The following is a 14,207-nucleotide window of genomic DNA, read 5'->3' on the forward strand; positions in this document are numbered from 1 at the left end:
GGCCTCTCTGGGGCTTACATTAAATGAGCCCGTATGAAGTCTCAAATCAGACCTTATGAGGGTGACCTAGTCTGCCATTCCGAAAGCTTCCATTGCTTTGCTAGCCTTTCTGCTTTTCAAATTTTGCCCCTATTTTTCCTACTCCCTTCTCATCTTCCTAGGCAGCTGAAGGGATCCGTTGGGTTAGACCTCCACACACTTGTGCCCGTGAAAGGATGCTTGGAGCTGAGTCGGATTTATTATACCTTAGGTATGATCTCACCATATACCTGCATAATGGGGTGAAATTCATTCGTAGGGCAATGTTTTCACACCTCATTCCAGGCACCCCTCTCCAAATCCATCTTAAATTTCTTACATCAATTGTGCAATTATTTCTCATACTATGAATTTTGTGCATGCAATTTCTAGTGATTAAGGATGGCAATGCTTAACTAATTAACTTGTTTAACTTGATTCAATCTTTCGTAGATTAGATTAGATTATTTGTTTAACAAAATAGCCAAGTTCGGATTTTGACCCATCTAATAAATATATCAAATTCCAGCTGACACTTTTTTGACCTATCTTATATTCGACTTCACCCTTATTTGGTCCGACACGACTACTAGCAATTCTAATATAATTTTTAAAATAGTATCCAAAAATGGTTAAAATGGATAGGACAATATCTATCTTACTGCATATGAAGCAATCTAAAAATGGAGATAAATTTCAATCACTGATTAATATCCACATTCATATCCATAAACAAAGCAAATAAAAATGTAGATAAATAAATATTCAAAACATATCTGAATATCTGCTTCTGCGTACAGTTTAATTTTATATAACTTTCATATATATTTTTTGGAAAGTAAGAATGCTAGCACGGTTTTAATTTAAAGTATGTTCTATATAGTAAAATCTTTGATTAGGTGGTTCATAAAATTTAACTATCAAATTTATATTCATACATCGATATTTTATTTATATTTTCATCCATTTAACATAAGTATGATGAAGTTTCTGTATCTAATTAATATTTGCACCCACACTTGTACCTATGAATATGGATATGGATGCCATGATATCCCAACCATAGAGATCCATTCTCAGCCCTACCTGGTGAGAAACCAAAATACTTGTTAAGAGTCGTCGTCAGCTTGAGACGAGTGAATTTACAAATTTTGTCGGTTTTTTGATATATTCCCAAAGCACTTGTTGCGTATCATTCTTTACATCCTTGTGTTTAGAGTCCTCATTTCTGTGTTCTTAAGAGGGCCCTACATCGTCACTGTTCCATGAATTGCCCATAACACAAATGACAATTTCTATCCAAGCAACTTACCAGAAAGTACAATTAATTAATAGTATGGTATGGTTCTGCAAATTTTACTACAGATAAACATTCATCAATGATGAAAGAGAGTCCTAGCCACATGAAACTTTTTTTAAAGTACGTATCAACCCTTACAACACCTTAACAAAAAAAAAAAAACTGTAAAATTGTTTAAATGGAAGAGGCCCAGATGATAAATGGCACTCAAAAATCAAAATTCATTCCTTCATTGGTGAAAGGAAAGGGGTAAGGTAGACACACAAGCAGTCCAAACAACAGAACTGCAACACCAAGGATAGCGTATCTATTTTCAGGTTCGGTGATCTCTTCGGAGAGAGGAGCAATAGGCCCCCTCTGCAAGAAAAATATTAAAACCACCCAATAGAATGCTACATCATTGAAAAGTGATGATATCCCCAATAAGGCAAGGGTGACGCTAGTCCAGCGAGCAGATGCCTGTCATACAAGCCAGGTAAGTTATCATTGGTAAGCAAGCTAGAACAAGTTGAGGGAAAAAAAGTGCGCAATCTCAAATTATCAGCAGAACTGACTGGCACCAATAGCCAAGACATTGGAAACAAGCTCCAGAAAACCAAAGTTGGAAACAAAGCGAAAAGAAAGTAAAAGTGCAAATTTAACAGACAACAAGAAAGAACAGATTCAATCAAGCAAATTGCTTTCTTCATGCATACCCTTGCTCTAATGCATCTGGTCAAATAGAATGGCCTGTTTGGAAGGCAGCATATTCATGTGATGTCTCCCACATAAGTGGGTGCGAGCGGCAAGGAGGGAAGATGAAGAAAGTGGAGAGGTTATAGGAAACTATAGATCCTGCTATCTTAAGATTTTGAGGAAACCAGAAATCACCTTTTAATGATCCCGGTATTTCTAGAAACTTAAGATTGGGAAAGGAATAGCCTCCACTAATTCCTCCCATCTCTCTCTTCATTTCCACTACTTTGTAATTCTCATAGATGCAGGCTATATATATATATATATAAGGGATGATGGAACACCCAAGAAGGCCTTAGAGGTAAACCATGTGCTTGGATAAAATTATGCCAGGTAATTATAGGTGAGCTCAAGTTTTGCACCTTACTTGTAACTACTTGATTCCTTGCTTTCAGAGTGAGAAGATTAACTAACAGCTTACCATCACCCCCAGATCAATTTATCATTTCTCACGCATTCATTCCAGGATATTAAAACATACGATAGTCCCAGAACATTAGATGCTGTAATAAAGATCTAAATACTTGTGAGGGAATCTTATGTGAAATAACAATGATAGGAGTAAAGAGAGTAAATTAAACTAGAGTAGAGATGTGCCAATAAGGAGGTTATGAATTGACCAAACTAGTATGGGCATGCCAAACAATAAACTGTGGTCATAACAAGTAGAGTAGCCCAGATTAGTGAATGTTTGCAAGTGGGAATAGCGAAGCTTAAGGCAATCTCAGCGGAAGTAGCAAGAAAAGATATGCAAAAGTTATCAGTAAAGATGTAGTTCTTGAAAGGATTGATTGTTGAAGAAGAATGTATAGATCCCACAGAGTAGATGAGGCTTGCTGGTTATAATTCTAGGCACTTATCATAAACTAAAATCTATATCCAGCACAAAATAATGTAGGATTCATAAGGCCATTATGCCACCAAACCATACTGCTGCCCTCCAGAACTTCTCCCTGGTATGGTTTTTGGACCATAAGCACAAGGTCAAGATGTAAGCTTGCACACAAGAATATCTGAATACAGAAGGCCAATAAGCAGGCCATGCCCTCAAATCTTAAAGAGTATACCTTTCTTCCCCATATTGCAAATGAAATCCGGCCACCATCAAGCTCTCCTGCAGGAATGCTGTTGATAGCATTGATAAGAAGCCCAGCCCAAGCCCAAAGAACAAGTGGGTTGATAGATAATGGAGATCCTTCTTTCAGAACCTCTCCAAGAAGAAGCTTAGCTGCACAACCATATACGAAACAAAAGGTCTTAGCTCTCACCAAAAGGTTGTCATACGTACAATATGTTTCAATAGTTAACATAAGTACTGCAATTTACTGAAGTGTTTTAGTTTTGACCATTTATCCAAACATGAGGGAAAGTACATCTGATGTTCATTTTTGACTAGAAAAGCTCTACATCTATTGAAGAAAATGTTACTTAGTTCGAAGGTCAATGCTTGAATAATTAATACTAGAGCAAAAGGAAAAAAACAGAGAATAATTCTTGTTTTTACTTGGATTCCGAACTCCAGTCAGATAGGAAACAGATTATGCAATATATGTTTGGCCTTGTGATTCCTAAAGACAATCAACATGAGCATAAAATAGTGGTACTTGCATGTGATACAAAATATATGCAAAATACTAGTCCATCTTTCTCCCCACTATTATCATGGAGAAAGACACTGACAAAGGAAAAAAAAATCAGCCATCCAGTGAAAGGGAAGGAATCAGAACCAGATGGCATGAAGCTTAGAAAGCAGATTATAGCAATATGGCTTGTTTCTGCCAACCCATGCATGCGAACATGAATCATGAACCCAGAAGGGGAAGGAAGGGAAAGAAGGGTGTTGGGGGTGAGGGTGGGATTGTGTGCAGATGGAGATGATAGAGGGAGTGATTTGGATTGCTGAAATAGGAGAAAGTACTTACCAATACCTCCAGCAAGGAATGATTCATGAAAGACAGCTGGGTCAACCACAATACCAATGCCATCAGCAGGAGGTAAGATGAACCCCAGTAGCAGAAGAACAAATCCCACAGAGAACCCAGCCAAAGGTCCAGCAGCTGCCAGCTTGATAAGGTCCTCACGGTTGGCTACGATACTGAGAATCCTTGTGATCGCACCAAAAGATCCTGTCTGCAACCAACCAACTGATGCATAACTTTTTATATAAGAGGATATTTGAGATTCATGATATTAGATGATCAATGCTTTAAATCCAAACTTGAATTTTAGCAAGCTAGAACTTGAAGGGCAAAAATCATATGTATTGAGGGCAAGCAGGAAGTTTTCTGATGAAAGATAGGCAAAATTACTACATTATGTTTGGTATCAATGGCAATAGCCTAGCAAAAGTGACTTGTTGACACAAAAAGATGCCAGAGACTTTTTACAGATTGTTTCGAACTTTCAATTCCAGAAGCTTACCTATGACTCGTTTGATTGAAAGTCAAATTACCTAGAGCAGCAAAGGCATTTCACACGTGCTCGTTCATGAAAGTTGTAAGCCATCACCAATCAAATATCTGCACTATATTAATACTACATCCAATTAAGTGCAAAAAATGTATCATGTTCTTGTCTATGGCTTTCTCAAAATGACATAAGCTCTTTGAGAAGAAAGCATGGTATATCATAAGACCAAATAAATAACTATCAAGCGTAACCAAATTCAATAACAAAGGCTGCATTCAGAACTTCTAAAATAAGACTTCTAGAACATGATGTAAAGCCATATTGCTTAGATAGTGCGGCCATTTCATGCATCCTATCACTGAAAGACGGGGACAGAATGACAATATCTCACCTGCCAACTAGGAACAAAATATGGTACTCCAAGCTTGATCCCAGTATCTCTAGCAATCAAAATATGACCAATTTCATGGAACCCTAGAACTAGTGCAGTTACAAGGGCTCCAGGAAGGCCATTTCTCAATAATCCAAGATTGTCAAATGTCGATCTGAAAAAACAACATAGCTAAGCATTAGTAACAATGTCTTACAAAACGATGCAGATCACCCAAAATTTGATTGATGGTATTCTTTTTTCATCCATGAAATGATATATTTTAAATAACAGACTACACGATGGGCAAAGTTCTATTTAGTCATCCAATGTAAGTTCATCCTTTTATTTCCAACTTTTTCCTTAAACTAAAACATGGTGGTGAAAGCAAAAGCAAAGAAATATTGAGGGAATAGGAGTCAAAATAATCAATCAATATATGATACAAACATGAGAGAAACCTCATACAGCAAGTTGGTTTGCAGAGCTGGTACATTCCGGAGAAGTAAAGTGAAAATTGTAACCAATCCAAATGCTCCAGCGGCGAACCATTCTGGGATTGCTGCACATTTCACATCCCAGGCATGACAAAACAAGTCAAGAAAAAAGAAATCATTTAACAAGTTCAGATGCATGATTGTCTTTCTAAATATTATTACACAAATTCAACAAAAGAAATGAGACGCTAGACCAACTTCTATGAATATTGTGAAGTCACTTACAATTTAGAGACGGAATATTTGACACAAGTGATCTTTCAAACTTTAAAGCATGGCCAGAACCACAAAAGGGGGAAGTCTTACCAGTAGATTCTGGCTGTAATGTCTGCCTAGGCACCACTACTGCCACCGGCTTATCATCCTCTGGATTGATGAGAAGAAAAAGCTTATATTTGTCCCCAAATGTATCCTGTGAGTTACAATACAAAAATATTATGCAAAACCATGCTAAATTGTCCAACTTCTAAGCTAGTCAAGTAGAAGGAGCAGTCTGAATCACCTGCATCCTCTTTGTTATTTTTCATAACTTTTAGCTGCCTTCCCTCGAAGATTTCCCTTGAATAATACTCCACCCTGTTACAGAGACAACTGGATGGTAGTGGTTGAAGAACACAATTTTTTTGTCTTATCAAGTTAATTCTTTGTGCTCGTAGGGGTTTGAAAGAAGTTAACTTTTTTTTTTTTTAAAAAAAAAAAGGGATCAAAATAAGAAAGCAAGGCTATCTGCACAAGCAAGTAAACTACCATGAACATTAATAGAATAAATCAAGGTTTAACACTTGTTCTCTAACATATACTGTGAAACAGAATGTAGTGATTTTCCATCCATGTACACAGGGCCAAAACATATTGAAACCATGAACCATCTATTTCACATTAACACTTTTCGTGAAATACGCCCGAAAAGATTTGAACTCTTTCTCATGCTAAACTGGAAACAAGAAATAGTTCAGCATGAAAATGACAATTAATATTTTAAAAGACAATACGAGGAAAGAGAGGGGAGAAGTTACAATCAGCAATCTATGAATAAAACAAAGTCTTCCAAAATAAGAAGAGAAAAAAGGAATAATAAATAACCTCATAAGGCTCCTGGCTGGTCACGAAGAATGTGTCAAAACCAAAAACTTGGTCCTTTAGAATGTCTATTGTGGCCTTTGGAATCCTGATAGGTTCACCAAGTTGTTGCTGTAGTTTGTTGACATTTAACAAGCAAGACATATATTAGATGAAGTTGTATAAATTATACAAAAGCAAGAGAAAGAACATAGAACTTGATGTTTTCTTAATCAAAGTTTTCGCCAAAAGAGAATGGGTGCCATGAAAATTTTCACCTTCATTCCTGGCAAAGGTGATCCACTTGCAACCTCTAAGTCATCATTCTTCTCCTATAACAGGTTTATTTTAGAAAAGCTTTAAGATGCAAACACATATATCTGTTATCTAGCAAGTTAGAAAAAAGATCAGTTGCAACAAGTAAAACCAGTTCATTAACTCAACTATGAAAACACCTGCTTGTCATTTTGAGTTACAAGATCCACCTCGCTTTTCTCCAGTGTGTTGCCAAGATCCAGCAATCCTTTGCTACCACCTTCATCCTTGTTCTGGTGAAACATGGTAAAAGCGGCCATATTATTGCTTTTCCATATAATTAACATTTGTTTGTTAATAGCTGACCATCTTGCATACGTGTTAGCTCATTTTTCTTTTTCAGACAAGGAAGCAGAAAATGCCATGAAGCAAGAAGAGAATGCATGAAGAATAATAAATTTATTCAACTTCATCTGAACTGTCCATAAAAATGATCAGTGGCATGAAATGTGGATGCAAAATAAAAAAAAAAGAGGGTAACCATAAATAAAGTGTTTATTAGATGCACTAATGCTACTAAACGAAAAGTGGAGATGCTTCAAATTTACCTGATCAATATTGAATTCAGCTTTGAGATGTCTATTATTTTGCACTAGGTCATCACCTGAAGGAGGGGGTGTTTCATCTCCAGACGCATCATTTTCCTACAAAAATAGTTAGGCACTAAACATGACAAAGCCATAATGAGCAAAACCATGCATTTCATGTTTAACATTACAGTATGTCAAAGCATGATAACAGACAAGCTGCTTAATAGCACAGAAATTGAGCTAATCAAATATATTGGAAAGATGAGTGCTTCAGAAATCCGAAGATAACTAGGCATATTCTGACTGATAACAATCAAAAGCACAAGAGAAATCTACTGTTGTGATATAGCGATAAAGAGCAAACTCAGAAAAAACTGCTGCAATAAGTGCCACATGTGCTTCAATGATGCATTCATATACAAGATAGCCAGATCAAGTCTTTATTTGAATAGCTTTGCTGACAGTGAATCTATGTATATTACAAGATACAACTCCATCTGGCATAAAAGAAGAGTGCTGCAAATGGCACGAGATGGAATTATTGACTTAAAGGTACCAGATTCATTTTGTTTTAATTCAATTCAACACAAATGGATACATAAGTAGAAAACATGACCTATCATATAGTTCTATACCGCACAAACATGTTTAATTACAAAATGTTTCCTGTTTATAGATTCCTTGGGGAATTCATTTAGAAGAGTACTCACAATATCTTACAATGACGTGTCAAAATGTGGTTGAAAATTCAATCAATTCGCTAGAGGGATTAGACTCCAAGAATGCCTTTGTTATCTTACACGTTGTGTCAAAAACTAATTGGAGGTTCCAAGTATTATTAAGGGCTTAAACACCCCAAGTAATCCACAAAACCCTATGTTTCATAATAAGAGGTACTCGCATGCTGCATCCTACATTTCCTCATATTAACTATTTCAATCAATTGTCTATGCTTCATTGAAATAGGTTTCAACCAATCCGATGGGGACAAAAGCAGAATGATTGCAAGACCAGTGACTGAGATGGAGAGGTTATAGGATACTTCTTTTTTTCACTTCTTTGGTCATAAGATTATAGGATACTTTGAGGAAGAAATTATATAAAGGTGTACAATACCCAAAAATTATTATCTTTCCAAATGGGATGACGATAACTTGTTACTAAGAGTATTAAAAAAATGAGGTCGAATACGTAATCCCATTGCAAAAAGTACCGAGAAACTCTTAAAAGGGCACTATGATAGAAGAGAGGGAGTGTGTGAGAAGGAGCAGGATTTATCTTTTCAACTTTTCTAGCAACATAATTCAAGAAATATTATACAGCTTTCATTTTGGCAAGAAACACATGATAAATCTGAGGAGATTATAATAAGAAAGCAGGGTATCCAGCAACCAGAGAAGGCAACGCCCGCAGTTATTGAAGAAGCAAATATTCTGAAACAAAGAACGGAGCATAAAGAAGAGTACCGTTTCGTCATTACCCTCCGGTTCTGTTTCCGTCATCGCTTGGCAGCGAATTCGAATCCCTCGCCTGCTTGACCTTAATTTGTGTGAGGGAACAGAAAAGGGAAAGGAAAAGAATCAATTCAGTGCGGGATAAATCAGAGAGGATTTGAGGAGAGACGAATCCATCCGGAAAGAGGAAGAGACCTGAAGCTATAAATTTGCAAGCAGGGGAAGGTCTTCCAAAAGCGTCTACGGCTACTTCTCGAAGCAGAAGCAAAAGAAGAGGTGGTGGCGGTGGTGAGGTGAGGGCTGGGACGGGGTCTGTGACAATAGTGAAGGCATTGCGCGATTACAGGGGAGGAGAGATCTCCGAGGGAAGCCGCCGGGACGATCATATCTCGTGGTGAGGCGAATGCAGAGCTCAGCGCTTCGACCATACATCTCACCATCACCTATATGACAGCCTCGCGAGACAGGAAGGCAGTAGGGAAGGAGGAGGAGGGTTTGGAGCGTTAAAACTGAAACTAGGCGGAGGGAAGGGAACGGATAGGAGGAGAAACAAAATCTTATCCTCTATCCTTCAACAAAAACGAGAGCGGAGGGACCGTCCGTCGTAGCGATGGATCGCATCCCGCGACCGAATGCGGGTTCGTGCCGGTGCGGGGTAGCTAATGTTGGCCCAGGTGGCTGCCGGCCCAATAAAATGACTAGATTATGGTCTGGTTGGAGGCCGAAGCCCATTCAATAGAACCATTAGGCCCTCTCCCCGCTTGCTATATCAAGGCCATGGCGCTGCTCTCAGGTCTTATCCTTCCTGTTTATCCCGTTCGTCCGCCACCAAATTAATTCCATGGCGCTGCTCGCTCTGGGACTGGCGGGTGCTCTTCCTGTAGCTTCCTCCTTCTATCGTGACCCGCGCTCCTCCCACCTCTCCTTCTCTCGCGCCGAAACGGTATCCCTCTCCGCGACGAATCTTTTCTCGGTTTCCGCGCCCGTCACTGCTCCTCGGGCGCTTCCTTCATTAGGTTAACAAAATAAGCACTTCTTCTTCTTCTTCTTCTTCTTCTATTTCTTTCTTTCCTTTCTATTGGCCGGCAAATTGCATCTTTCGGGTTTGTGCCCTGGCTAAACCCCATGTCTTCTTTCTGGTTCTGGTGTCAGTATACTGCGGCAGAGGGGATAAGAAGACGGCCAAAGGAAAGCGGTTCAACCATTCCTTCGGAAACGTGAGTGCCTCTCCAGATTCTCCCTTCTGACTCTTTATGTTTTTCTTTCTTTCTTTCTTTCTTTTTTGTGGCAATCGACTCCTCATCCTTTTCTCCTTTTGTGTTTTCTTGCGTCTTATTTTTGGCCATGTGATAAAAAATATCCATCAGGCACGGCCTCGTAACAAGAAGAAGGGAAGAGGCCCTCCGCGGGTTCCAGCGCCGCCTTCACCTCCCAAGAAAGACCGTTTTGATGATGGAGAGGTCGTCAAGATCGAAATCGACGAGTCCCTCTTCTCCTAGCTACGTAGATGCGATGTACGAGCATGATCCCCGTTCCGCTCTTTCTATTTAGGAGATGTAATCCCTTTCTGGAACTTTGACATTATGCTTGCTCTCTAACAATTTCACAGTTATGTATCCGTCTTTTTAAGTTGGCATTTTCACTCTTCCACTTGTCTCTTTTTATTCAGTATATGGGGATGTGATAAAATATCCTCTTTTTTTTTCCTTTCTTTTTATAATTATAATTCCCAACCATTCTAGCTGTACATTGGTTGATGCCCTTTTCCCTTCTCTACGATTTTTGGCCAACAAAAAGCTAGTCTCTACGATAGCTTGAGACCTGTAACATATGTCATCCTTATTGTATGCAAACAACATTTTAAATCATGGACGCAACTATCTATGCAGGTAGAGAAGAGGGAGGAGGAAAGGAAGAAGAGAAGAAGAAAAGGGAGAATTTAAAATCTTAAATTGATCTATTTGGAAATAGCCTCTTTGTTCAATAGACTAATTTAGTTATAAACCTTTTAGAGTATACATTGACAAATCTGATGAAAAATAATCTCCTTCTTTTCGATTTTACGGGGGTCATAAATAAAGTCCATGGTAGATTATGTGGTGCGAAATTTCTTTCTTGGCACTGGATGCATCAACCTTCGAGATAGAGAAGTGCATATCCTATCCAAAAATTGTTGCGCCTAAGAAAATATTTTATGCATTTCATTCACAACCAGCAAGGTGCTAACTTTTGCCTTTGGATCCAGACTCTTGTGATGACAAGATGTATGTCTCCTTGCTGAATAGAATCTGCAAATCACTCTCTGAGGGTGATTTTCCTGAGGATTTAAACGAAACATATTCTTCTTCTTCCTCTTCTTGGAATATGTTTGTGCGGTATGCATATCATGTATCAGTTAAATGAGGACATGGGTGACGGGTGAATGTTTATCTGGAAACAGTGAAGAAGTTTAGGAATAGATTCTTCTTAGGCTGTGTTTGTACAGCATGCCACTATTCTTCTTCTTCTTCTTTCAAATTGCTGATTATTGGTCAAGCTCTTAAAGAGTACATTGCAGAGTTTCAGTACATGACGGAGTTTCTTTGGAATCACGGGCATATAGGGGATGTCTTAGCATTTCGGGGGGATGTCTTAGCATTTTGGGGGGATAGCCGGGGGCAACTAGGGACAAGTCATTATCTTACCTGATAAAACCTTCATATCATTACTTCGCTTTTTTTTTTTATCACCGATGTCGGTAAGACAAGTGGAACACTGGATTTTTTGAAAAAAGATTAGTTGGATTGCTGCCTTTCCCAGTAACCAGCCAGTTGGGACTCATGGGCCTCAACCACGTCTACCTCGGCCCTCTTTTTTTATTGCCCCCTTCAATTCTCCTTCTTGAGCACTATCGAAACTTTGTGAGTTCTTCCAGCACGAAAAAAGCAGTTCTTGAACTGGTAGGAACGGGCAGGTCAGTGGTCATCAGAAGTCTGTTGCATCATTCCTCTTCTTTTTTCGTCCTAGTGATCTATTTCTTCTTCAGCCTGACGGCATATGTTTTCTTCATCAAGTTATAGCAGTAGTTTTGCCTGCTAAAATCGATAAAAGCATCTGGAATGCCTCTTCATAGATCATTTGATATCGTAGCATTACAACTCCTGACATCCCTCTGCAGGATTTGTAGTGGCTCACAGTAACCAAACCCATAGATCTCTGGGGAAGTGATTTTGTTGATGGATTCCAAGATATAAATTATTCTTAGTCGCCGGTAAAGGCGTTTGGAAAGACATTCGGTCAGGATTGCAGATTCAGCAGCGCCGACGGATTTGTACCGGAGAGCAGCTTCACCATGGGGTGGTTGGATTCTACACACACACACACCCCCCAAAAAAAACAAAAAAACAAAAACAAAAAGCAATAAGGAAGCAGGCTGAAGCTGAAAAAATATCATAATAGCAATTAGGAGCTTCACCAGGTTTTAGCACGCGGAGCTGCCATGGGTTTCGATTGCTGCTGAGGTGACCACGCTTCAAGCTTATAATCTGCGGGCAAACTGTTCTATTACCACTTTTAGGCAGCAGTTTCTATAAAGTTTTTCACTTAATGTGAAGTACCGTGATAGCATAAGTGGGAGAAGCTGCCTCCCTTTTGGACGGAAAGCCTGGTTTAAGATAGGCGCTCTCCCTAACCAGCCCGTTGTTTTCCCTCAGAATCGGCGTGAAAGCAGAAGCCGGCAACGCCATTTGCCGACTTTAGGATATAAAAGTCCTCATCATAAACGGCCACCGTTTATCGCCCCTCTTTGTTCCGTAGAGAGAGAGAGAGAGGGAGAGGGAGAGAGAGAGAGCGGCCTGTTCTCGGACCTGCGAGCGAGAGGAAGGAAGACGGAGCAATCCGAGATGGCGAGCCTGTGGAGGGCGGCGTTGGGGGGATCGCGTGGAGCGGAGGAGCTGGGCGGGGGCGTGGAGTTCTGGTCGAACCCTGAGCGGGCGGGATGGCTGACGAAGCAAGGGGAGTACATCAAGACGTGGCGGCGCCGGTGGTTCGTGCTGAAGCAAGGGAAGCTGTTCTGGTTCAAGGAACCGGGGGTGACCCGGGCGTCGGTCTCGCGGGGGGTGATCCCCGTGGCTTCCTGCCTCACCGTGAAGGGCGCCGAGGACGTGCTCAACCGGCAGTTCGCCTTCGAGCTATCGACCAGCCGCGAGACCATGTACTTCATCGCCGACTCCGAGAAGGAGAAGGAGGAGTGGATCAACTCCATCGGCCGCTCCATCGTCCAGCACTCCCGCTCCGTCACCGACTCCGAGGTCGTCGACTACGACAACACCCGCCACCACTCGTCCGTCGATCAGCGCTAGATGGATGGATCCTCCTCCTCATGAATTGGCTGCGGTGCGTCTCTCTCTCTCTCTCTCTCTCTCACCCGTCGGATGCATCCTCCCGCAGCTATTGCGCAATCTAGGGTTTCTCCTCCTCTCTTTCTTTCTTGAGTGTGTTTTTCTTGATCGTGCTGTACGGACTGCTTGCTGTTATAATTGCGCTGTCTATCTGTACATCTCTAACTGCCGTCGTAATTTGACAGTGCTGGGAATCGATGTATAGGATCTGTTCTTGTTGCTGGGTCTCGATCCTTATAAACTATCGCATGCTGCATCTTCCTACTCTGCCTCCTTCTTGTTATGTATTCCTGTGATTCATGTGTGAGACAGTTGCTCCTTTGTTATACTATGTTCAATTCTTCTGATTTTCTTGTTATTATTAGCAATTATTTATGTTGCAAGATCGTTGATGAGATGTGCGAACACCTCTGGCTCTTTCATTGAACTTCTGTGCAGTTTTTTTTTTTGATATATATAATTCTAGTTTTTTCTATCTATGGATGTTATCTTTTGGTTTCCAGATCAGTTCTTCTTGCAATATATAACTTGCTTGGTCAGAGAACTCTTGGCAACTGAATTTGTCATCCCATAGTTGCGATATTCTGTTCAAATTCAAAGCACGCAGGACATCCTTTTTACTGGTTTACAACTCAACTCAACTAAGCCTTAACCGAGAACTAGTTGGGCCGCCTAGTTTTTACCAGTTTATAGAGTCCTATTTTTTACTTGTCTTAATAATATTAGATTAGGGCTATCGTTTTTGAGAATCTTGTCTCACCTCTTCAATGTCCATTTTGCTGCACAAAAGGCATCGCATCAAGGTTCGCCATTGGATCCCATACTGGTACTATTCTATTTCGGTATACTAATATAAGGGTTGGTTCGGCCTACCAAGTGTTAGTACGCCCTCTGTAGCGCATAACGGTTCGGTACTGCTATGATTCGGTACGGTCGATACATACTAGTACCAACCAATATAGCAAATCTTGTATGGCATGCTCTTGCATTTATTGAGCTTATATATTGAGAATAATTCATTTGGTGATTTTTTTTTCCAAAATTACAATGCAGAATCTATTTTTTATTTAATGTAACTTGCTTACTACGGCTGAAAATTTGTGTACTTGTGTCCTTTATATCCTGATATTATGGATTTCTT

At 39.9% G+C, this 14,207-nt stretch overlaps 3 protein-coding genes across 3 annotated transcripts; 2 read left to right on the forward strand and 1 right to left on the reverse strand.

Moving 5' to 3' along the window:
• Positions 1–1,326: 1,326 nt before the first annotated feature.
• On the reverse strand, positions 1,327–9,248 carry LOC103704032 (probable zinc metalloprotease EGY2, chloroplastic). The gene is given in 14 exon segments (XM_008787154.4): positions 1,327–1,777; positions 3,121–3,281; positions 3,976–4,183; positions 4,854–5,007; positions 5,283–5,394; positions 5,636–5,741; positions 5,832–5,848; positions 5,851–5,905; positions 6,413–6,520; positions 6,667–6,720; positions 6,844–6,936; positions 7,252–7,347; positions 8,700–8,772; positions 8,883–9,248. Coding segments are annotated over 14 exon segments (1,734 nt in total). The 5' UTR covers positions 9,128–9,248; the 3' UTR covers positions 1,327–1,525.
• A 203-nt stretch (positions 9,249–9,451) lies between these two features.
• On the forward strand, positions 9,452–10,404 carry LOC103704031 (30S ribosomal protein S31, chloroplastic). The gene is made up of 3 exons (XM_008787152.4): positions 9,452–9,703; positions 9,840–9,904; positions 10,055–10,404. The coding sequence occupies exons 1-3, from the start codon at positions 9,529–9,531 to the stop codon at positions 10,184–10,186; spliced, it is 372 nt and encodes a 123-aa protein (XP_008785374.1). The 5' UTR covers positions 9,452–9,528; the 3' UTR covers positions 10,187–10,404.
• A 152-nt stretch (positions 10,405–10,556) lies between these two features.
• LOC103704030 (pleckstrin homology domain-containing protein 1) lies at positions 10,557–13,461 on the forward strand. Its single transcript, XM_008787151.4, has 2 exons — positions 10,557–13,061; positions 13,252–13,461. The coding sequence occupies exon 1, from the start codon at positions 12,569–12,571 to the stop codon at positions 13,025–13,027; it is 459 nt and encodes a 152-aa protein (XP_008785373.1). The 5' UTR covers positions 10,557–12,568; the 3' UTR covers positions 13,028–13,061; positions 13,252–13,461.
• Positions 13,462–14,207: the final 746 nt, after the last annotated feature.

Source organism: Phoenix dactylifera, chromosome 3 (genome assembly GCF_009389715.1).
Source record: "Phoenix dactylifera cultivar Barhee BC4 chromosome 3, palm_55x_up_171113_PBpolish2nd_filt_p, whole genome shotgun sequence".
NCBI lineage: Eukaryota > Viridiplantae > Streptophyta > Magnoliopsida > Arecales > Arecaceae > Phoenix > Phoenix dactylifera.